The 23324-nt window shown below is 44.7% G+C and overlaps 1 protein-coding gene across 3 annotated transcripts in view; it reads left to right on the top strand.

Moving 5' to 3' along the window:
• The window catches only part of LOC147613563 (phenylalanyl-tRNA synthetase, putative / phenylalanine-tRNA ligase), a 91232-nt gene that overhangs the window by 45063 nt on the left and 22845 nt on the right, over positions 1 to 23324 (top strand). For all 3 annotated transcript variants that reach the window (XM_086781559.1, XM_086781561.1, XM_086781560.1), the window contains exons 7-8: positions 5765 to 5855; positions 23143 to 23180. In XM_086781559.1, coding sequence (XP_086637685.1) covers positions 5765 to 5855; positions 23143 to 23180 — 129 coding nt within the window. The remainder of the gene's footprint in view (positions 1 to 5764; positions 5856 to 23142; positions 23181 to 23324) is intronic.

Raw genomic sequence — 23324 nt, 5'->3', positions numbered from 1 at the left:
TTATGAACTAGCCAATTAGAGAGGTTCTTCAGGATAGACCTAGCAAGTGTCATCCCTCAAACATGTATATCCAAACTTGAAGAAGCATTTGTTCCTCACAATATATCCTAGTTCTCCTCTTAGATTCGGAGGGGGAGTAGTCGTCATTTGTAAGGCGCTGAAGCCGAGCAAGGTCGGCCTTGATCTTGCCTTCCATGAAGGCCCACTCCGTGCTTGCCCTGCTATATGTATACTCCGGGCTCCAGCCATCACATTAGAGGTAGCAGTCTACGGACGTGAGGTGCATTGCCACACTGCCACATGGAGAAAAACAAAGAGGCTGAGGGCACTCTATGCGTATGTGTAATGCTACATGTGAACAGGCACTTACCAAGGGCACTTTTTATCCTACGAGTTTTTTCCCCTGGACATTTGGTGTGACAGGACACCTAGACTAACTAGGTTTATTATTATCACTTGTACTCTACTTGTTTTATTATTGAGTGAACATACGTGCAAGCTCTTCCGCCGCTCTCTCTCCAGCTCGTTTTTGCTTCTTGTGTGAGTGTGTGAGCTTTCTTTGCCTTGCAAACCCTAACATTAGCTTCCTGAGAGCCAACATTTGGTATTAGAGCCCTTGAGGCTTGGTTTCTACCATTTTAGGGTTTCTACAGATTTTAGGTTTTCAGCCTGTTTTAGGGTTTTTGCTTTGAATCTGTTCATACAGGGGACACTACAGGACATCTCGGAACTGCCAATCTGGTCAAAATTTGGAAACCCTAATTTCATGTGTGTACAACCAACCATAATTAGGGTCTTGCTTGCAGATCTGTGTTCACCCAGCCCTGTACAATTGTCTTGGACCCTGTCGTACAGCTTTTGTTTCTTCCGTACAGTCGTACAACAGATTGGGTGTACCTGCAACTTGCTGATGTGGCATTTCTTGCAATAGTGTAGTGTTGAATACTTATTTGCATCTGTAGAAGCTCCTGTACAAGCAGTACTGTGGTTACATATTGATAAGGGTAATTTTCATACTTTACAGTTTGAAAATTTTGGGGCTTTTCTATTTGGGAGCCACATTAGTGCTCCATTGCAGGCATTTAATACAGGGTTGTAAGCTTGGTGTCATTTGGGCACAAAATCAGCACATTGGGAGGAGGTTACAACCCTCTATTTGCATTTTTGTGGGCAAATCTTTGCACAGGAACTTCCAGGTTGCTTGGCATAGCACAACAATGCTTTTGGTTTTTGCCTACAGGTGTTTTTGGTCTACTTGCAGCTTGTGCATACAATCATTATGGCAGAGAATGCAACTAATGTATTTGGTGTACTCACTTAGGAGGATATGTTGGATGGCACCAACTATTCACTTTGGAGCTTTATGGTCAAAAATCTTTTTGTGGCTAAAAGTCTGTGGGGATATGTGAGCAGGGATGAACCTCGTCCTGTAGACTTCGCACCTGCCACTCCAGGGCGAGGTGCTCAGCAGGCTGCACAGCCTATTTTTGCCACTCTGGAGCAAGAAAGGTGGGGTACACGTAATGCCCAGGCCATGGCAGTGATCTCTTTATAAGTGAAGAGATCAATTATCCCACACATTTGGTCATGTAAAACGTCACAACAAGCGAGCATGGGAAGTCTTGGAGACCATGTATCATGCCAAGAATGAGGCCAAAGTTACCTTTTTGAAGAAAGAGCTTGAAAACTTGGACATGAAAGAACATCACAATATGGCTGATAACCTAACTAAGATCCAGGATCTTAGAGTGCAATTGCTCAATATAGATGAAGTTGTATTGGAAAAAGAACTTGTATCCAGGACATTGAATTCATTGCCAGAGTCGTACCTCAACTTCCATACTTCTATCACCTTGTCATTGAGGGGCAACCCTCAACCCCTATTGTTGGAGGAGTTGGTTGGTTTGCTATTACAGGAGGAACAAATGCGGAAGAATAAGTCTTCCACGGCACATGGCAGTGATCAAGCTTTAGTTGCCCATGATAAGGGCAAGGGAAAAGCAAAGAGTGGCTATCAGCCCAAGCTTGATTCTGGACAGCCATCAAACAAAGGCAAAAGTGATGCAGATCAGCTCAAGAAGAAGGGCAAGTGTCACTACTGCAAGAAACCAGGGCGCTGCATTAGTGAGAGCAGGAAGAGACAGTCTAAAGAGAAGAAAAAGGAATCAGGTTTGTCAGAGGACTCTTTAGTATGCTTGTAGCAAGGGCTGAGGATTCAGCTCACTTTGTGCAGGATGGTTGGGCATTCTTGGTATGTAGTTATGATGCATCATAGGAGCAGGCATTTGGTACTTTGACAATGGGGCTTCTAGACACATTACATCAAAGAAGGATTTGTTCATGTCATTGAGGGCTCACAGTTGGAGATGGTTGAGACCTACGCATTTCAGATGTGTTGTATGTGCCTGGAATCAAGAAGAATTTGTTGTCAGTGTTCTCTTTTTCTCAAAGAGGCTATGCTGGGAACTTTGAGGATGATAGAGCGGAAAACTATGCTATGGTCACTCCTGGCACATTGTACCAAGGCTTGTATCATTTGGACACATATGAGAAGAATGGACAGGATGCATGCTTGGCCACCACTTATACTTGTGCCATGCAAGAGGCAGAGTTATGGCATGCCAGGTTTGGGCATGTAAATTTTGGGATTTTGATGTCGCTCTAGAGGCATAAAATGGTGCAAAGTATGCCGCATGTCGAGCTACTACCTAAACATGTATGTGAAGTACCTAAACATGTATGTGAAGGGCGCGTTTTGGGCAAGATGCATAGAAATGCCTTCCCCAAGGATGGATCTGTAAGGGTTGTTCCGAAATTATAGCTTATACACAGAAATGTGTGTGGTTCCTTGGGGACGTCATCATTTGGGAAGCATCTATACTTTGTAACATTCATTGATGACTATTCGAGATTTGCTTGGGTTTACCCTTTGAGGGCAAAGTCTGAAGTCTTCATGTGTTTTCAGCATTTTGTTGCTAAAGCTGAAAATGAGATAGGTTGCAAAGTACAAACTCTCCGCCCAGATTGAAGGGGGGGGGGGTTATATATAATATGTCAGATGCATTTAAGGCATATTTGGCAGAAAGAGGCATAAAGCATCAATGTACTTTGCCTTACACACCACAGCAAAATGGTGTAGCAGAAAGGAAGAACAGGTCATTGATGGAGATGGCAAGATGTATGGTTAAGGGCAAGAATCTACCTCACAAATTCTAGATGGAGGCAATTATGTGTGCTACACATGTTTTGAACAGGTGTCCTACGAAGTCTTTAAAGACCATCTCTCCTTTTGAGGCTTGGTATGATAGGAAACCTACGGTTGACTATCTCATAAATTTTGGTTGCCTTGCATATGCTCATGTGCCTTCACAACTTAGAGGCAAGTTAGATGACAAGGCAGTCAAATGCATATTTGTGGGCTACAACTGTGGTAGCAAGGGATATCGTCTCTACAATCCATGCAGTCAAAGGATTTTTGAAAGTAGAGATGTTGTATTTTCTGAAAATTCAGCACAGCTACTGTAGAGTTTAGCAAACACTTTGAAAATGGTCCACATGATATGTTTGAGGGGTTGATTCCATTGGGCAGAGATGGAACATCAGACCAACCGCAAGAAATGCATATTGGACAGCCTATGGGTACTGAAAACCAGCCCCCAAATCAGCCTATTACTCCTCATGTTGTACAAGAAGTTGTTTAGGAAGAGCGGACAGCCATGCAAGAAGCTAGAATAGTGCCTCGTTAATTGGTTCGTACTTTGCAAGAGAGCAAAATTTCAGCTCCTCTACCTGGGAGGACATGGGCTAGCTCTAGAAGTACTCAAGAATAGGCATATGTATTATGCATGAGTACTATTTGTGATGAAGATGAGCCATATTCATTTGAAGAGGCTGAAGAGAATGAGATTGGATGGAAGCCATGCAATCCGAGATGGATGCTATCCATAAGAACAACACTTGGGATTTGGTTGACTTGCCTCCATGCAAGAAACCCATTGGCACAAAATGGGTGTACAAAGTCAAACGGAAATCTAATGGTACTATTGACAGGTACAAGGCCCGTCTTGTGGCCAAAGGTTATGCCCAACAAAAAGACATAGACTATGATGAGACTTTTGCACGTACTTCGCTTACAACTATGAGATGTGTTGTTGCATTGGTTGTCCATCATGGATGGAAAGTGCATCAATTAGACATAAAAACATCTTTTCTCAATGGGGACTTACAGGAAGAAGGTTATGTAAGTCAGCCTATTAGATTTTTGATGCATGGTCAAGAAGGCAAAGTGTGCAAGCTCCGCAAAGCACTTTATGGTCTCAAACAAGCTCCAAGAGCTTGGTATGAGAAAATTCATGCATACTTGACTAGCCAGGGATTCAACAGTAGTCCAATTGAGAGCAACCTCTATGTCAAAGAGGATCATGGTATTTTGATTATGCTCATACCCTACGTGGATGACATGCTTTTGATTGGAAATAATGAGGATGCAATTTCAGCTTTTAAAGCTACATTAAGGACCTCATTTGAAATGTCAGATTTGGGTTTATTGCACTATTACTTGGGCACATTTGTGCAGATGGATGAAGGCATTTGTATGCTTCAATCCAAATACATACAGAAACTCTTGCATAAGTTTGGCTTCTAGGATTGTAAGCCTATTTCTACACCTATAGAACCCGGGCTTGAATTGAGCATGTATGACGAGGAGAGCCTTAGGATATGAGCCTGCATAGCGAGGCAGTGGGCTGTCTCATATACTTTTTTTTTCTGGGAGGCTGCCTCATATACTCGTGCAATATACGCCTAGATATTCAGTTTGTGTCCCAGTCAAGCAAATTCATGCACAGCCTAGGAACAAAGCATTGGCACGATTGATAGAGAATAATGCAAACTCTAAGGGGGGTTGATGCCCCCTGGAACTCACTTGCATCCATTGGAAGGCACCTAAAGAAGCTTTATCCATTGACGCTCCCATGACAAGGGGCTGGCTGTGAAGGGACTTTGGAGATAGGGTAGCCATTGGAAAAGCTGCAATCGTCATCTCCACTAGATTCAAGAAGTGATGCACTAGTCGGCGTACAAGGTCATATGTAAGCATGACGCAACATGAGTGCTTCTGTTAATAAGTTAGCTTTTTGTTGTAGCCTCCCTATGTTTATGTGTGGATTCTAGAAAAAGGATGGAGAGTACAAAATGTTAGATTTTTCTCCCAAGGGCAAAACTTAGCTCTCCAACAAATTATTAGCTTCTCGTGGCTCATAAATCAAACTGTCTCTTCTACAAAGAAAGATTACCCAAAAAAACACGTCTACCATCGTTCCTTTGCAGAAGTAAGATCAAACTACCGGCATGCATGCTATGGCCCTAGAGGTCATAACATATATGACAATTATATGCATCCACACATCCAACAACTCTTGTCCTAATGGAGCTTCCAAAGGGAAACATACCTTGCAATGTGTCCAATCCTGAGACCAACAGGCAAGAGTAAAGGAATTTAATTTTGGATGTCCATGTTTGAAACACTTATTTGCTGAGACATTTTATTTAGATTTGAATGGCCTGTTCATTTATAACTAGGTAGTATCTTACATTATCTTTCTGTGCAATGAGCTTCATATTTTTGTTCGCTTACATCTCAGGAGAATGTTGTAGAGCAGTTGTTTCCTCAAGTGGTTTTACATCTTAGCACATTGCTCTTCTAGTTTTTATATCTTGGCTTCAAAGGCAGCTGCTTACTATACAATTTTGTTGCTCCATACAGGGGAAATTGGCATGACATCGAATTTAAGGATTATAATTTCAGTGCTCTAGGACAACCTCTAGAGTGCGGTCATCTTCATCCTTTGCTGAAGGTCAAAATCTCAGAATTTCTATTTATATGCCATTTTGATCTTTAAATCTTGGACATATCTTCATGCTTGTGAATGTTTGCGAGGGCATTTTCACTTGGTTTTGATGAGCTAAAATCAAACTGTGGACTTTCTCTTGTTTTTTTCATGTAAAACATTTATTGCTGAGACTTATGCTGAGAGAGGGGATAAATTGTTATATCTAGGAGATACCCTTCTCCCGAACACCCTCTAAGGTGTTGCATGTGCATGTTATCATGTTCTCGCCTCCTATCCTCGGCACACTTGATTTTCATAGTTTGACTAACTCATGTTTCTAGTATTTCAGGTGGTCCCAAAGTTTGGAGGAGAAAAGAATTTCATTAATGTTTAACTAGACCACTGATGAAGCCTTTGTTGAGTTTATAGAGCTACCCCTGCTCGTGCACCTTCTGCCTGCCTGGTTTTTCCTCCCCCTTCTTGGTGATTTTGAAGACAGTGTGTCATTTTGATGGTAATTTGGATAAGCACAAGGCCGACTTGTAGCCTAGGGCTATGCCCAAAGAGCTAGGGTTGACTTTGATGAGACCTTCGGTCGTATAGCACTCACGAGGACAATCAGGTAAGTGATTGCTTTAGCAGCTCATGTTGGATGGCCCATTTAGGAGATGGATGTTTAGTCAACCTTTTGGAAAGGAGATATGTGTAGAGTATCCACCTGGTTTGGAGGTTTGGGGACATGAGGACAAAGTCTATTGAGTTTGGAAGGCTTTGTACAGGCTCCAGGTGCTGGATATCATGGTACAAGATTGTTCAGGAGTCCTTTGGAGGCTAACCTCTTTGTCTTGTCACTTATGCTTGGTTTGGGGCTCATTTCCTAGACAAGCACATAGCAACCAATTGCGGCTTTATCATCAATGTAGGCAGACTGCATGGTGCTACTTGCGTGGCTACAGAGGTGGAGCAGCTGGCCGAGGAGCCAAGATAGCGGGTGGCGTTGCAGACCTCTGCACTAGTGCGGACAGAGAGCTGGCTGGCGATGGTGCACTATCCAGTAGCACTGTCCAAAATGATGGTGTAAATGGGCAGCTAGCAGCTCTGAAGTGGTGGTAGGTGGCTCTGAAGTGCCAGAAGGTGGTGGTGACCAGCATAGGATTATCAGCATGATTAATAGAGAATTAACAAAGGGATTAAGGGGATTTATACCATAGTTTTTCCATACGGCAACCATACGGCAAACACACATGGGTATGGAAGTACGGAAAAAGTACGGTTTAGACCCCCAAGAAATTCCATACGTCGGATACCATACAGCACCCTAAATTTAAGGAAAAACATGCTACATATGACATTAAAAACCAAAGAAACTTGAAAAAACCAAAGAAACTTGAAATTGCAAAGATTTTGGGATTAGAAAAAACATAAATGATGTAGTGCCAGAATCTAACTCCAGACTTTATATTACATATATGATCAATGATGTAACATGTTACATAAGTAGGGAGTGTGGAGTGGGCAAATGCCAAAACCTGTCACTTGTAGGTTGTGGACAAACATGAGCAGCAAGCCTCAAGAAACTAAATAAAACATTAGTGGAAGCGAGCAGAAACATGGATGATGGAGTGCTCATTGCTCAGTGGGCAAGCCTACAAAACTTGTAGACTGACTCCTAAGCAGGGATGAAAAACATAAGGTAGGAAGTGCACAAAACATAAGTAGAGAGTGGAAGAATACTAAGTAGCCCTGAGCCTCATCAAAGCTCCCCTCATCCTCAGCATGATCAATGGGCTCCTCATCCTCATCTGCAAATTCCTCCTCCTCCTCATCATACTCATAAGCCTTGGTAACAACCGAGCATGATGTCCCAACATGGCTAGAGGATGGCTGGCCATCTTTAGAGGGTGGAGGAATCGAAAGAGGCTCCAAAGCCTCATCTGCCTCAACAATAGCCTCTTGCAAATCTTGCAAGGCAATCAAGTGCTCCTCATCTTTTTCTTTGTTAAGCATTTCCAATGTGATCTCCTTTCTCTCATAGCCTCTTTCTTTGATCTTAGAGATGAGCCTCAAGTTTGTGTGTATGAAAACAAGCTTCTTCGTATGAGAAGGGAGAAGCTTGTTTCTTCTCTTCGATGAGAGAAATTGTGCTCCAATTTCTTTCACATGGGGAGACACCATAGTCACAAGGGACGGGGGACGGGGACGGGGGACGGCCATAAGTAGGGAACGGGGACGGGGGAGGAAACGGCACTCAAAAAATACTTTTTTTTAAATTTTTCTACTCTACACTTATTCTACTTTGGAAGTACATCAAAATGAGCACAAATTTACACTAAAATGGTAAGCTTTTGAGTCATATTAATACTTAAGTAGATACAAAATGAGTCATGACTCAAGAGTCAGGACTAAGCCTTAAGGAGGCAAAATACATGTACGGACTCAAATGAGTATTGGGGTACAAGCCCATAAGTTATAGTACATAGTACACTTAGTACTTTTAATGTACTAAGTGCACTATGTGTACTAGTGCAATATACATGTGTGATAGGGGAGTCACACACTCTCACTTGGTGAGTTGACTCCCCACAACTCTCTCTCTCTCTCCCTTACACTTAGTACTTTTAATGTACTATGTGTACTATGTGTACTAGTGCAATATACATGTGTGATAGGGGAGTCACACACTCTCACTTGGTGAGTTGACTTATCCCCACAACTCTCTCTCTCTCTCTCTCGCTTCTTCTCTCTGTAAGTCTCCCACATGAAAACCTAACCCTAATTCTCCCATTCAACTGGAATCAGAGCCACGGTTGTGTCCGTGTGTGTGCGGGTGTGCGGAGTCATCTTCATTGCGAAGAAGAAGCTCGGCTATGGAGCCTTGAGCTTAGCACAGGGCAGATGTGCGTATGCAGGCAGAGCCGATAGCCTGGAGTAGAAGCGCAAGGAGTCAACGTTAGCAGGTTGACTAGGTGTTGACGGGCAGAGCTGCATCGCCTTATTTGCAAAGCAGCGCACAGCAGGAGTAGTCGGGCGTCGAGCGGGAGAAACAAGGAACTTTCTGGCCAGCGCTGCAAAGCAACGTGGTGAGGCAAGCGAGCGAGGAGGAAGAGCAACGGCGCTTCACCATCGCGCGCAGCTGAGGAGTCGGGCGCCGTGCGTCGCCGACTCGATAACGTAAGCGTGCCCGCCCAGTCTAGCTTCGACGGTTCGCTAACGGACGAGGAGCAGACGACGACGGTATTGACGGCTGCCATGCTATGAAGTGTGTTGTGCGTAGCGTAGAGATCGGAGTGCGGGCGCCTCTGCAATCGGATTCATCCCGTTGTTTTTCGTGTGCCTACCTCCAAGCGCCTGCATCTTAGGCGCCTACAGCAGCAGCAGCAGCAGCAGCACAGCTGCCCAGCAGCAGCCACGCTGCCCAACCAGGCAGCGCAGAGGGCTGCCCAGCCATCCGTACAGCATCAGCATCAGCATCAGCATCAGCATCAGCATCAGCATCAGCACATCAGAAGTGCCCCCCCTCTCCTGCAACAACAAAATTCAATCTGCAAATCTTAGAGAAATTCAAAAATTAAGAGGTATTTGCTTCAATTCTTTGGGAATTTCTTATCAATTCAATCAATTGAGCAGGTACAGGTGCCAAAATTGCTCAAATTTTGAGCAAAATTGGCAAAATTGGGTGACATTGGTCACAATCAGGATCAATTTGCAAGAAATTGGATGTCGAAATTTGGGGTTTTTGATGTAATTGTGCAATTAAGCATTCATACATGCTGTATGATGTGAGAAATCGCACATTCGGGCAAAATTGCAGCAAATTGCAGTGCAAATCAAGGGGCTTTTGTGCTGATTGGATTGATTTGCATGCAGGCACTCGCATTTGATGCTTTGGGCAATGTGTTGATGCCTGTCAAGCACTCAATGTGCCTGTAAATCAAGGGGCTTTCATGTATTGGATGTATATGTGGCCAAGGGGAAGCATCGCGAAGATTCTGGATGCCTTCATGTGCGTTAATGTACCATGTATGATCGAAATTGATCTTAAATCAAGGGGCTTTTCAAGATTTTATGCTTGTTGAGCTTGGCAAAGCAGCAGGCAAGACTTTTATGCCTTGAATCCTCAGAAATCAGCTTGCAGTCAAGGGGCTTTTGCCCAATTTCTGTTCGGGACTGTTGTATGCAGTGTTCGGGACTGTAAAAGTCTGATTTTCACTCATTTGGACAGCCAGGAGAGCATTTATTGCTACTGTACCTGTTGGTACAGATTTGGTACAGCTTTGTACAAGTTTTGGCATGGCTGCACATTGATTTGAGTGAACAAAAGGCTCAATTTCAGTTGCTGTACTTGCCGGTACAGGTTTGGTACATCATTGGTGAGCACTTGGAAGTTGGTACTGTTGTACAGTACTTTGGAAGGGCAACAGAGCACATTTAAGGTGCTGTCCTAAATCTGCAGCAACCAGATTTTGGTGATTTCATCACATACAGTGGGAGAAAAGTTGCATTCGTGCTTCCGCAGTGGGAGATAAACTTTGGGAGAACAATTGTGAGCACTCTGTGTGCTTTTGGTGCAGTGTCTGCACATTTTGCAGGGAGTCAGGCATTGACAGGTTGCATATTGCTATGGCAACCACAGGTGAGAGCTCTTCATTGCTTCACATCAAGAAGCTTGAAGGCTCACATAACTATGATATTTGGCAAACCCTGTGCTATAATGTGTTGCTCCAGAAGAAGCAGCACAAGCCTATCAAAGAAAGGGGTGTAATGCCCGCTTCTCTTACTGCTGAAGAGTGGGAAGATATGGATGAGCTGGCAAGATCTGCTATCATGTTGTCTGTGTCAGACTCTTTACTTTTCAGCATTCGTGAAGAGAAGACAGCTTGGGGAATGTGGCAGAGATTGCAGGACTTGTATGCCCAGCAAAGTGTATTGGTTGAAGAAACTCATAGGTCTTCAGATGAAGGAAGGGGCGTCTATGACAGCCCATCTAAATGAGTTGTATGGTATATACTGCTGGCAATGAAGGAGTAGTTTATTTGGGTGATAACCATGCATGCAAGATTCTTGGCAGAGGTGATGTGAGGCTTGTGTTTTCAGATGGCTCACAGCTTATGCTCCATGATGTCAGGCATGTGCCTGAGATCAAGAAGAACCTGCTTTCTACTGGATAGCTTGATGATGCTGATTATGTTACCACATTTGGTCGTGGAAAGTGGAAGATTAGTAAGGGCTCACTGGTTGTTGCCAGAGGCTCTAAGGTGGACACTCTTTACTTCATGCATGCAGGTGTTTGTCACCATGCTAATGTAAATGCAATCGAGCTGCCGGAAATTTCTATGTGGCATAGCCGGTTGGGACACATGAGTGTCAAAGGAATGGAGCAATTGTCTCGTTTTGGTTACTTGGCTTCTCTAAAGTTTTCAAGTTTTCAGTTTTGTGAGCATTGTATATATGGCAGGCAACCGCAGTGCCCCCACAAGAAAGCTCTTGGACAGAAAGATGCTCAGTTAGAGCTTGTGCATACAGATGTATGTGAGATGCCTCAGCTTTCTTTGGGAGGGGCAAAATATTTTGTGTCATTTATTGATGATGCCACACGTAAGGTGTGGGTTTATCCTCTTCGTTTGAAGAGTGATACATTCTCAGTGTTTGAGAAGTTTGTTGCTCTTGTTGAGAATCAAACTGGCAAAACACTGAAGGCTTTGCGTTCCGACAATGGTGGAGAGTATATGTCCAAACAGTTTAAGGACTTTTGTGATGCTAAAGGCATCAAGAGGGAGTTGTCTACTCCTTATGATCCTCCACAAAACGGGACAGCAGAGAGGATGAACAGGACCATACAGGAGAAGGTCCGTTCTATGTTGTCACATGCTGCATTACCTCATGGTTTTTGGGCTGAAGCTGTTATGACAGCCGTTCATCTTATAAACAGGTCACCTAACACGAGGCTTGGTGGGAAAGTGCCAGAGGAAGTATGGACAGGGAAGCCTCCGTCATACAAGCACTTGAGAGTGTTTGGTTGCGTTGCGTACGTGTACATACGCAGGGAAATGCGCACCAAACTTGATCCTAAGTCTCACAAATGCATATTCCTAGGATATGGTGACAGAGGTGAAATGGGGTATAGACTTTGGGATCCCGTGAATAGAAAGATTATACGCAGCAATGATGTCATTTTTGATGAAACATGCATGTATAAGGAGCCTGCAAGGCAACAGGAGCCTGGCAGAGTCATCTTTGATGATGATGGACATCATGGACAACAACCAAGGGCTGTAAATCAGCCATTACAGCAGCAAAACCAGCCCTTAAATGGTGCTGAAAATGGTCCAAATGGACAGCCAGAGATGGCAGAAGATATCCCTACGGATATGCCACAGTTAGAGGAGATACCGGGCATGATTTTTCAGCCTTATGGCATGGAACAGGAGCCACCAATAGGTGATATGCAGGCTGGACAGCAACCTGCAAATGATGGTCATTGGGTACGGAGGTCCACTAGACCCTCGAGAGCCCCTGACAGGTTTGTTCCAGGGGTTTTGACTACATGATGCTCACTGACTGTGGGGAGCCCTCATGTTATAAGGAGGCTTTACAGAGGGCAGACAAGGCTCTTTGGGAGCGTGCCATGAAGTCAGAGATGGATTCTCTGCACAAAAATGGAACATGGAAGTTGGTGCATTTACCTGCTGGCAAAAAGGTTTTGCCATGCAAGTGGGTTTACAGGCTCAAAGTTGCACCTGATGCAAAGCCAAGATACAAAGCCAGGTTAGTGGCTAAGGGCTTCAAGCAGGAATATGGTGTGGACTTTGATGAGATCTTCTCTCCAGTGGTCAAAATGACCACACTTAGAGCTGTATTAGCTTTGGTTGCTCATGATGATCTGGACTTGATTCAGATGGATGTGAAGACTGCTTTTCTTCACGGTGATCTCCATGAGGAGATATATATGCAACAGCCAGAGGGTTCTGCAGTAAATGGAAAGGAGAAGCTTGTATGCAAGCTGAAAAAGAGTCTTTATGGGCTCAAACAGGCACCAAGGGAATGGTATCATAAATTTGATACATTCATGAAATCCCAAGATTTCAGGAGAAGTGACATAGATCATTGCTTATACACCAAGAAAGCTTTGGATGGCAGTCTATTGATCCTCATCTTGTATGTTGATGATATGTTGATTGCCGGGAAATCTCGTAAAGAGATGGATGCCTTGAAGAAGAGGCTGCATCAAACCTTTGATATGATGCAAATCACATTTTGGGTATGCGGATACTTCGGGACAGAAATCAGCATGTGTTGTATTTGTCTCAGAAGGAATACATTGGCAAAGTTTTGCAGAGGTTCAATATGGACGGGGGGAAGAAGACTAGTACTCCTTTGCCTCCATATGTGAAACTCAGTGCTATGGACAGCCCACAGTCAGATAGTGGCAGGGCTGATATGGCCAAGATTCCGTATGCTTCAGCTTGTGGCAGTCTCATGTATGCCATGGTTGCTACTAGGCCGGACATTGCATTTGCAGTGGGAGTGGTTTCTAGATACATGGCCAACCCTGGCAAGAAGCATTGGGAAGCAGTGAAAGGTGTCATGAGATACCTGAAGGGCACACAGGATATGTGCATTTGTTTTGGCAAACAGGATGCATTAGTGCATGGTTACACAGATTCGGATTATGCCGGTCATCCAGATAACCGGAAGTCTACTACCGGTTATGTGTTTACATTCACAAGAGGTGCTGTGTCATGGATATCCAGGATGCAGAAGTGCACTGCCTTATCTACTACAGAGGCCGAGTATATTGCAGCCACAGAGGCTTGCAAGGAGGCATTATGGCTATCTCGGTTAGTGGTTGATTTGGGTTATACAGGGGATATTCCATTGTTGCATTGTGACAGTCAGAGTGCCATCCAGTTGGCAAAGAACCCTGTCTTTCATGCAAAGACGAAGCATGTGGATGTGAAGTATCACTTCATCAGAGAGGTGATAGAGAACAAGCAAATTCAGCTTGTTAAGATTCATACGGATGACAACCCGGCTGATCTGTTGACAAAGAGTTTGCCTCCGGAGCGGTTTGCTCATTGCAGACACTTGATGGGCATTGGATGAGGCCAGTTTCAGCCTTGATATGGCCTTGTATATTATCATGTACATGCTGATTTTTTTTCTTTTCCTTCATTTAAGGGCACCTTGCCTTAAAGTGGGAGGTTGTTGGGGTAAAGGCATTATGCCCACCGTTGTAGTGTGTACAAGCCCATAAGTTATAGTACATAGTACACTTAGTACTTTTAATGTACTAAGTGCACTATGTGTACTAGTGCAATATACATGTGTGATAGGGGAGTCACACACTCTCACTTGGTGAGTTGACTTATCCCCACAACTCTCTCTCTCTCTCTCTCTCCCTTCTTCTCTCTGTAAGTCTCCCACATGAAAACCTAACCCTAATTCTCCCATTCAATGAGTCAATGACAAAAAAGTGCTGAAGGCTGGAGGCTAGAGGCTAGAGCTAAGTAGTAAGGCCCATGAATCATGATCCATGAATGATCATCCACGTGAAGTGCTCGCCTCATGGTCATGGGTAGCTTGTGCCAAAGAAGCATCAAGCTCATCCTCAGTCTCATCCTCATTGGCATGCTACTCCTGCACCTCATCCTCTTGTTGCTCTTCTTGTTGACTCATCTCCCACTCGGTGAAGGAATCTGCCTTCTTGGTCACGCTCTTGCAAAGCATTCGCAAGTTCGCGCTGACGAAGACAAGGTCATTGGCACGCTCTACCCCAAGTCGGTTCCTCTTCCTAGAGGCAATGTGGCTGTAGGTACTCCAAAGTTGCTCCAAGCAAGAGGAGCTGACGGCCTGGCTAAGTATGCGGATGGCAAGCTGCTGCAGCTCCGGTCCATATGAACCAAAGTCCTCCCACCATAGAGCAGCACCAACTTTGGAGTGGTCAACCTGTGCATCATGACAGCCATAGGAGCCATGAAATGACCTGTACATCGAAAGCTGGTCCTTGATCTTGCGCCTAACCAATGCATCAGGCACAAGACGATCCAAGATGATCCTCCATCCAGCGCTCACCTCCCGGTCGCTCTCCTGCTTGTTGCCTTGGAATTCTGGGTCCACCACATAAGCTGCTGCATGCAATGGAGAGTAGTAGGAATTCCACCTTCCTAGACACAAGGCATGGATCTCCTCGTATCTGTCTTCGTCAGGCATGAAGTCTTTCAACTTCTCTATCATGCGATCCATGGCCTCGTAGACCTTGCCTATGCATGGTTGCATAGCGTCTACAATCCTCAATAGGTGGACTATGGGCCTCACCATAGCATCTGTGGTCTTCACACGCTCCCACCAAGAGGCGTCATCCGCCCGTAGCCTACACTCTTGGCCAGTGTTTGTATGGGACTCTTGCATGGCGACAAACTCGTCGCTAAGAAAAAGCCCCCTCAAAGCACCGCTACAATCCTTCAACCGGCCCAACATGAGAAAGTTGTAGGCAAACCGGGTGTCGGAATATTTGAGGAGAGAGAGACAGGACCTCTTGTTTAACTCATGCCGAAGTCTTTGGTGGTTGAGGACAAAGGAGACCATGGTGTTGGCCTCCTCAATGAGCGGGCTGATCCATGGTAATGCCCCGATGTCCTTGAGGAGGTTGTTTAGGCAATGAGCCATACAAAAGGACACCGTGACATGTCCATACATACTTTGGAGAATAGCTCCCGCCGCCCTATTGGAAGGCTCCCCATCCGCAACAAAGCCCACTACATGCTCGGGGCCAACGATCTCCATGGTGGTAGCCCACTCCGCCGCAAGCACATCCGCGCTCTTCCCAGTGCCGGATGCATCATGAGATGAGATGAAGTACATCTCTCCGCGGGAATATGCAACCATGCCGTGAATACTCCTCTTGCGGGTGTCACTCCATCCATCCACAATGAGGGAGACTCCATTCCTCTGCCATTGCTGCTTTGTGTTGTCGGCGGCTTGCTCTACAATGCGCTTCTCCTTGTCGAGCAATGTAGTGCGCAAGCTCTCGGATGAGGGGGGCGTATAGGTTGAGCCATACTCCCCAATCTTCTTAACCATGACCTTGAAGTATTCCGACCTATTCAAGAAAGTAATTTACTAATGAGAAGGGGACTAGGATGATGAAAACATGAATGATGAATTGGCAATGATTGATTGCACTTACCTAGCCGCTTGAAAGGCAATGTGGTCGTGGAAGAAGAAGCGGGCCACCGCCATATCCACCTCCTCCTTCAACTTGGGGTTCCAATTCTCCCCAAGTGTAGATTGTCGCCTTGGGCCACGTAATGATTGAGAGGCCGTGGAGATGGAGGGTGCCGGTGTCGTGGATGGAGTAACATTCCGACTTGATGGTAAAGGTGATGGTGTGCATGATCCCGATCTACCACATGACTCCATTGTAGAGGCTTGAGTTCCTCTCCCCATCGTCGCGGGATCCACGGCCACTCGTGGTGTCCTTCTTGTCGCTTCGACCGCTTCGTAGACGCTAAGCTTGTCAAGAAGTTCCCGTCTCTTCTCGGGCGTGACATTCGTGCAAAACCTCACCTCATGCCCACTCTCATGCAAGAGGTGGGCTCGCACTTTGTCGGCGCCACCCGTTCGCTGGTACGGGCAAAGCTTGCATACCCATGGCCGAGAACCGCCTACATGAATGGATGTGGTGTAGTTAACCTCCTCCCACCATGTCCATCCCGTTGTCCTTCTACGAGAAGCCCCGGCACGTGAGGAGGATGCCATGGTTGAAGATGGCTTGACTCTTGAGCCTTGAGGAATGAGAGAGAGAGAGAGAGAGAGAGAGAGAGAGAGAGAGCCTTGAGGAATGAGAGAGAAATGAAATGAAATGATATATTAACGTCTTCAGAAGGCCAAAATGACCTATGAGACCAAAAAGGTTACAACAATTGGTGGATCTGATACAATGTCTGTGTAAGAAAAGCTAAAAACAACTAACTGAAACTGAAATAACTATGAGGAAAAGTACGGTACTAGGAGCTCCTAATGGATAACATCTGGGAGGAAAACTCCAGCAACAAAGGTAAGCCTCATACACATCAATATCCAAAGAAAGAGAGAGAGAGAGAGAGAGAGAGCCTAGAGGCTTGGAAGTTGGAAGACTCGAAGAGTCAAGACTCAAGAGGCTTGAGGGAGAGGTGAGAGCCTAGGCCCTAGAGCTTGGAACTTGGAAGTTGGAAGAGAGAAGATTCAAGAAGCTTGAGCAATGAGCCTTAAAAGCTTGAGCAATGAGCCTTGAGAGTTGTGAACTTGTGTGTGCTTGTAGCCTTGTAGAGGCTTGTTCTTATATAGATAAGCAAGAGAGAGAGAGGGCCAAGCTCTCAAAGAGCCAAGGCCCAACAGCCATAAACGGCTCGAAAGGGGTAGGCAGGCGGCAGGCAGGCGCAACGGCCAAAAACGCAGCAACGGCAGGCGCAACGGCTCTCTGCCGTCCCCGCACAGCGCCGTCCTCGATAGGCGTCCCCCGTCCCTGCGCCGTCCCCGTCGCCGCCCCTTGTGAGAAACGTCTGTCGGGGGACGTCCGTCCGTCCCCGTCCTTGCGCCGTCCCGTTTCGCGATCCCGGCGTTCCAAGGCTCCGTCCCCTCCGTCCCCTGTGACTATGGGAGACACATGTGCCTTGAGAAAGCACCCTAAGTGTAAGAGCTTGTGCTCCCACCATTCCACACCCTCTTGCATTCTTTTCTCATCTTTTGCAATGGGACGAGCAAATGTACCGCTTTCTCGCTTATACTTGTACAGCTCATCAATGAGATCTCCTTGCAAGGCCAAAGCACCCTTCTCCAACAATGTCATCCATCCATCATGCACCTTTGAGTCACTATTTTGCACTTTTCCTTTCCATATAGGGTGCAACATATAGCCCACAACATGGAATGGTGTGTGCATCATTTCCCATCTACCAATGCATAGGTTTTTGATCTCTTTCATCTTATTGGCCTCAATGCCTTGCATGTTTTGCACTAGCTCTACCATACAATATGTAAGCTCATACATGAGGCCCATGGTGGCTCCTTCCCTGTCAGCCAAGCAGAGAATCTTCAAAATGGGAGTGCATATCTTGACAATGATTCTTGCCTCTTGCCAAAAAGATGCAGAGAACACAATGTCTGACACCTCAATTGCCTAAGGGGTCTTTGATGCCTTCATTTTTACAAATTTATCTTCAATCATCAGCTTGCGCACACCTTGCATACATCTCATATAAGAGAGTAACCAACATAATAAAAAAGTATGCAAACCGAGTTGCAGAAGGCTTCACGAAGTCCTTGTTGAGTTTTCTAAGCAATGCCAACACTGTGGACTTCCTTGTGACAAATGAGACAACTTGAGTTGCTTGGTTTAGCACTTTCGCAACCCAAGAAATTTTGCCAATATCCTCAAACAAAAGGTCCAAGCAATGGCATGCACATCTAGTGTAGAAATTGGTCGACCACTCCTGTTCAACCAGTTCCCCAACCCGAACGTAATTCGATGCGTTATCCATGCATACGTGTACAACATTTGCTGGCCAACCTCAATGATAATCTGCTTTAAATGTTAGAAATAAACTCCCCAGACTTGAACTCCCTAGATGTGTCAACAGATTTCAAGAATACAGTGCCATGAATGGAGCATGCACGAAAATTTATGATAGGCCTGCTCCTAGTGTCTGACCATCCACGAGAGACAATGGTGCATCCATATTTTTTCCATTTCTCGCGCACACCCATGATCTCATGATCAATGCGTTTGACCTCATCCACTAACTCAGTGGTGCGCAAGCAATGGTAAGATGGAGGCACATAAGAATGACCGGCATGTCTAATTGACTTCACCATCTCCAAAAAGTAAGGACTCCTCACTTTTTGATGGGGAATGTTCTCTGCGTAAAAGAATCTGCGCACTGCAAGGGTTGCTTGCTTGCGTGCTTGTACATTCCATACATTTGCCAGATCCCCCTTCCCTTTAGACATCTTTTTCTTCTTACATGATGTGTACTTGTGTGCCCATTGATGCGGACCTTGCACCTTGAGATACATCACCACCCAAATCATCCACCTAAGCATCCACAAAAGCCTCTCGGCCATGAACATTACCACGATTGTTTGCATGCAACCTCCTGCAAACATCTTTAACCTCTTCTGATACATTTGCGCAAGACCGCACACCATGGACCAAGCCCAACATGTGTGCCCGAATGCGTAGTGGGCCTCCATCCCATTGATGAGGGCAATAATTGCATTTACAGGTGAATTGCCCTTTTCGAAGGGCCTTCACTTGGATCACATATTGCCACTCCGGACGCTTGGATTGGCCCATTTGTAAAAAGGGCGATTTAGATAGAACTTCGTTAGAGGTTTAAGAGGCCGACATTGGGCACAAAATTTAACAAACTTGAGTGACGAGTCTTGAAGTATGAAGAGGGCTTAGGGGGAAGGCACACACTTGACAAAGTTCAAAGTTCAAACCGTGTACACAGTGGCCACGGCTTGCTGGCAAGCACGCACGTGCGCGCGCGCGCGCGCACGCACACACACACACACACACACAAGGTGGAAACTTTCAACTTCAAGACTCACGAGAGGGGGAAGGGGGAGCGCAGGTAGAAAAAAGGGGGGCATAGGCCGTAGGTAGAAAAAGGGAGGGCAAAATGTGCACTCTGCAGAGGCCATCCTACAAGCTACAGGCTACAGTCATGGGCTTCAAAATTCAGCTTTTTAATTTTCTTACCCTAAGGCTTAGCTAGCTGCCACTTAAGTGCTTGGTAGCTTGCTTTGCTTGGGGGCCTCAACATAGTCGTGTGCAGCAGTCGTGCAACGCAACAACACGCACGTCAATTTGGCATCCCAGAAACCAAAAGTTTCGAAAAAGCCCCAAATTTTAGGGCACTTTATGGAAAAGCATTTCGGACGTTGGTGGACGCAGACGTGGACGAACGTACAGAATTCCAAGCAAATGCGTACGAAAAAAACTATGATTTATACATGAGTTGTGGAAAAGCATATTTGCATCATGGAAATTTGTCCTTTTTATAGGAGAGGCTCCCTTTACAAGGTGTGTGCATATGTTGCCACCATACTTGCCACATATCAAGTCATGATGCCAAGCATAGTTGTCACGTTACGAAAATACGATACCGTACGGGAATTTTTGGTACGATATGAAATTTTCAGATACCGTACGATAAAGTATGTAAAAAAAAAAACACTTACAAACTATAGAGCTTCAAGCTTGAATGTGAGAGAAGGTTTTTGGGGGGGGGGGAGTCTACAGTGCTTGAGGAACCAGAACATGGAGATGTGTCTCTCCCAGTTGGATCTCCCAATTGTCTCCAAAAAAGAACCTGCATGGGGAATGCAATACCAAACGTCTCCTAGTGTAGCGTTTATGACTAAGGGACGGTCCTTGCACAAATACGAGCAGTGCATCTAGGGTGATAGGTTTGGGGACTCCTCTCTAGATCAAAATGGCCATGTCCAAATCTTCTCCCTCGTACATAACTTGAGGATCTGATTGTCTAGCCTACCTATACCAGGGATCTCCAAGTGATGTAGCAAGATTCTCATCATACCAATCAAGTGTACACTACCAGTCTACCTTGCTAGATTTTTTAGGTCTCTCATCAACCCCATATGGAATACTGAGTGGACATGAAAGTTACGAAGTATTGCGGCCATTTGGGATCTTCTTAAAGCAGGATTTCTATATTTTTTTTAGTATTTGGAATTTTTTTCTCAAGGGGGGGGGACTTGTACCATACGATATCGTATGGTACCGTACCGTACGAACCATACCGTACGAATGGGTTCGTACCGGTACAAGAAACAACTATGATGCCAAGTGTCTGTAAGAGGTGGCACCTTTATACATCATTGCTTACATAAGATCCTTCTAAGAGGTTGTTCCGGTTCGCTTTGCTTGGGGGCCTCAAGACGGTCGCGTACAGTAGCTGTGCAGTGCAATAGCACCAGCACGCCCGTAATCGGCATCCCAAAAACCAAAAGTTTTGAAAACGCCGCAAATTTTAGGGCACCGTACGGAAAGAACATTTCGGACATTGGCGGACGCGGACGTGGGCAGACGTACGGAATTCCAAGCAAACGTGTACAAAAAAAACAATGATTTATACATGAGTCGTGGAAAAGCATATTTGCATCATGGAAATTTGTACTTTTTATAGGAGAGGCCCCCTTTACAAGGTGTGTGCATATGCTGCCACCATACTTGCCACATATCAAGTCATGATGCCAAGTGTCTGTAAGAGGTGTCACCTTTACACATCATTGCTTACATAAGATCCTTCTAAGAGGTTGTTCCTACACACAAATGAACCTACACACTAGCGGTTCACACACACTAGAACCGCTTTATTTAAGCCATATGACGTAAGCATGCTTTCCGAATGGTATATTCAAGTACGACGAGATACAAATCAACACTCCCTTGATAGGGAGAAAAAGTGATAAGGTTGGTGGTGGTGGAGGTGATCCCTTGAAATATTGAATGTAGATTTACAAGAGGGCTTAGCCCATATAAATATACAAAGTGTTTTTTTATGGAGATAAAAGTGTAAGTGAGCTTTTCTTTTACTAATAAAATCGTTATCCTCATGTTTACAATGAATAAAAGGTTTCTAACTTACAAAATATCAACAAAGGGAGGCCACACAAGTAGAATGGCATGGGCGACCATTTTAATAAAGTGCCCGCCCATGTCTCTCACAAAGTGGGATTCAAGGTTAAAAAGGGTTTACATCATTTTTAATGTAGTTTTCGTGTCCAAAGCCAACACATAGCACACATGCTGAAGCATAAATCTGGTGTCACACTTATGCTCAAAACACGCATGCAAGAAATCTTCGTTCACAATGATTGCACCACCGGGAACTTGTCGTAACAGTGGTATGGGAGTCATACCACTTGACCACGGGGTCCAAGAATCGTGTCCCTTGACCGAAGGTTTTGGGAATTGTTCTTGATCCTAAAGACTCGAGAATTGTAACATTGTCTTCTACCTGATGAGGTTCCGGGAATCGTACCACTTGATCCTGAAGACTTGGGAATTTTGTACTACTTGGTCTTCTACTTGATGTGTCTTTTTTTTGCCTAGTGAGAGATTGTGCATGAGTGATTTTTTTATCTGCCCGTAGGTGCCCCCACCCATAGGTGGTCTAGAAACCCAACTTGATGTATCTTGTCAAACTTGGCTCTGGGAATAGTACTACTTGTGCCACAAGCTCAACACTAGAGCTAATACACCTGGACTCCAAGGATCTTTCCACTAATGTAAACACATCCATGGATATAATTGGCCATTAAATAACTTTTACTAACCCAAACAGCCTTGAAAGTTGGCACTTAGCGGATGAAGGACTCGCAACTCTACCCTTGGGTGACCATTTGCGGTACTTCATGATCTTATCCTTTGTGTTGTGTGTATGCCCCAACAATTACCAATGGAAATTATTCTCTCAATCTGTACATTATGGTTGTTTTCCAATCTCATTAAGGGGTGTGTGTGTGTGTGTGTGTGTGCACGCGTGTCTCCTTTTGGTGGTGGTTTGGCACCCTTCAGTTCAGTCCCGCACCAAATGTTTTGGCTCCCTTCAGTTTGTTTAGTCCCTCACCAAATGTGGACTATCCTTTGTGTTGGAGGAGGTACGAGTAGAGATTCTTTTATTTTGTTAGTACAGGGAAAGTCTTTCTTTTGAAAGTTAAAATCCTTAAGGTGTTTGAACACTAGGGAAAACCTTCTCACGGTTTTACAAAAAAAGAAACACACTCTCTGTTATCTTGCATTCTGGTGGCCTCACCTTGACACACACTCTACATACTAGAACTTTTTTATGGGATGCCTTTGACTTTTAAAAATTCAAGGACCAGAAGAGGATTTTAGGTCTTGGAAAGAAATTTTTTTTTTTGGGGGGCGTATTGCCTCTTATTTTTACTGTGTCATTGACTCTTAAAAACTCAAGACCAGCTGGGGATTTTAGGTCTTGGAAAGATTTTTTGCGTATGGTCTTTGTAACTTTGCATGACACAATTGGCCTTCCTACTGCATATTTCCACTAAGTTTATGTAGTCTTTTGGGGGTAATCTGGACGTTTGAGGCAAACTATTTTCTGTGTACTATTGTAGTGAATCATATTTTAGAATTGGTGTTAGTTTTTTAATTTTAAAGCTTTAATATGTATATCAAAATGTAAGGCATTTATCTAAGCGCTTCTGAGGCTATTCTGATCTTAAGCCATTTAATTGGTGACTGAGTCTCCACCATTCTGTGTATCTTGATGCTTAGGTGCGAGCACAATTTCGGAAAATATTCGTGGAAATGGGGTAATGTAGAGCAATTTTGAAATACTGATTTTTTGCAATTTCTTTTCCATTTAGGCATGCTTGGGTTTGCTGATTTCTTATAGTTCTCATTTCCATCTAAGGATCCTCAAAGTGTTTGTTTTCTTACTGTCTTGAATCTTGATA

The sequence above is a fragment of the Cibotium barometz genome, chromosome 43 (assembly GCF_041138505.1).
Source record: "Cibotium barometz isolate CiBa-2024 chromosome 43, ASM4113850v1, whole genome shotgun sequence".
NCBI classification, from domain to species: Eukaryota; Viridiplantae; Streptophyta; class Polypodiopsida; order Cyatheales; family Cibotiaceae; genus Cibotium; species Cibotium barometz.
This window is presented reverse-complemented; position numbering and strand designations above follow the sequence as displayed.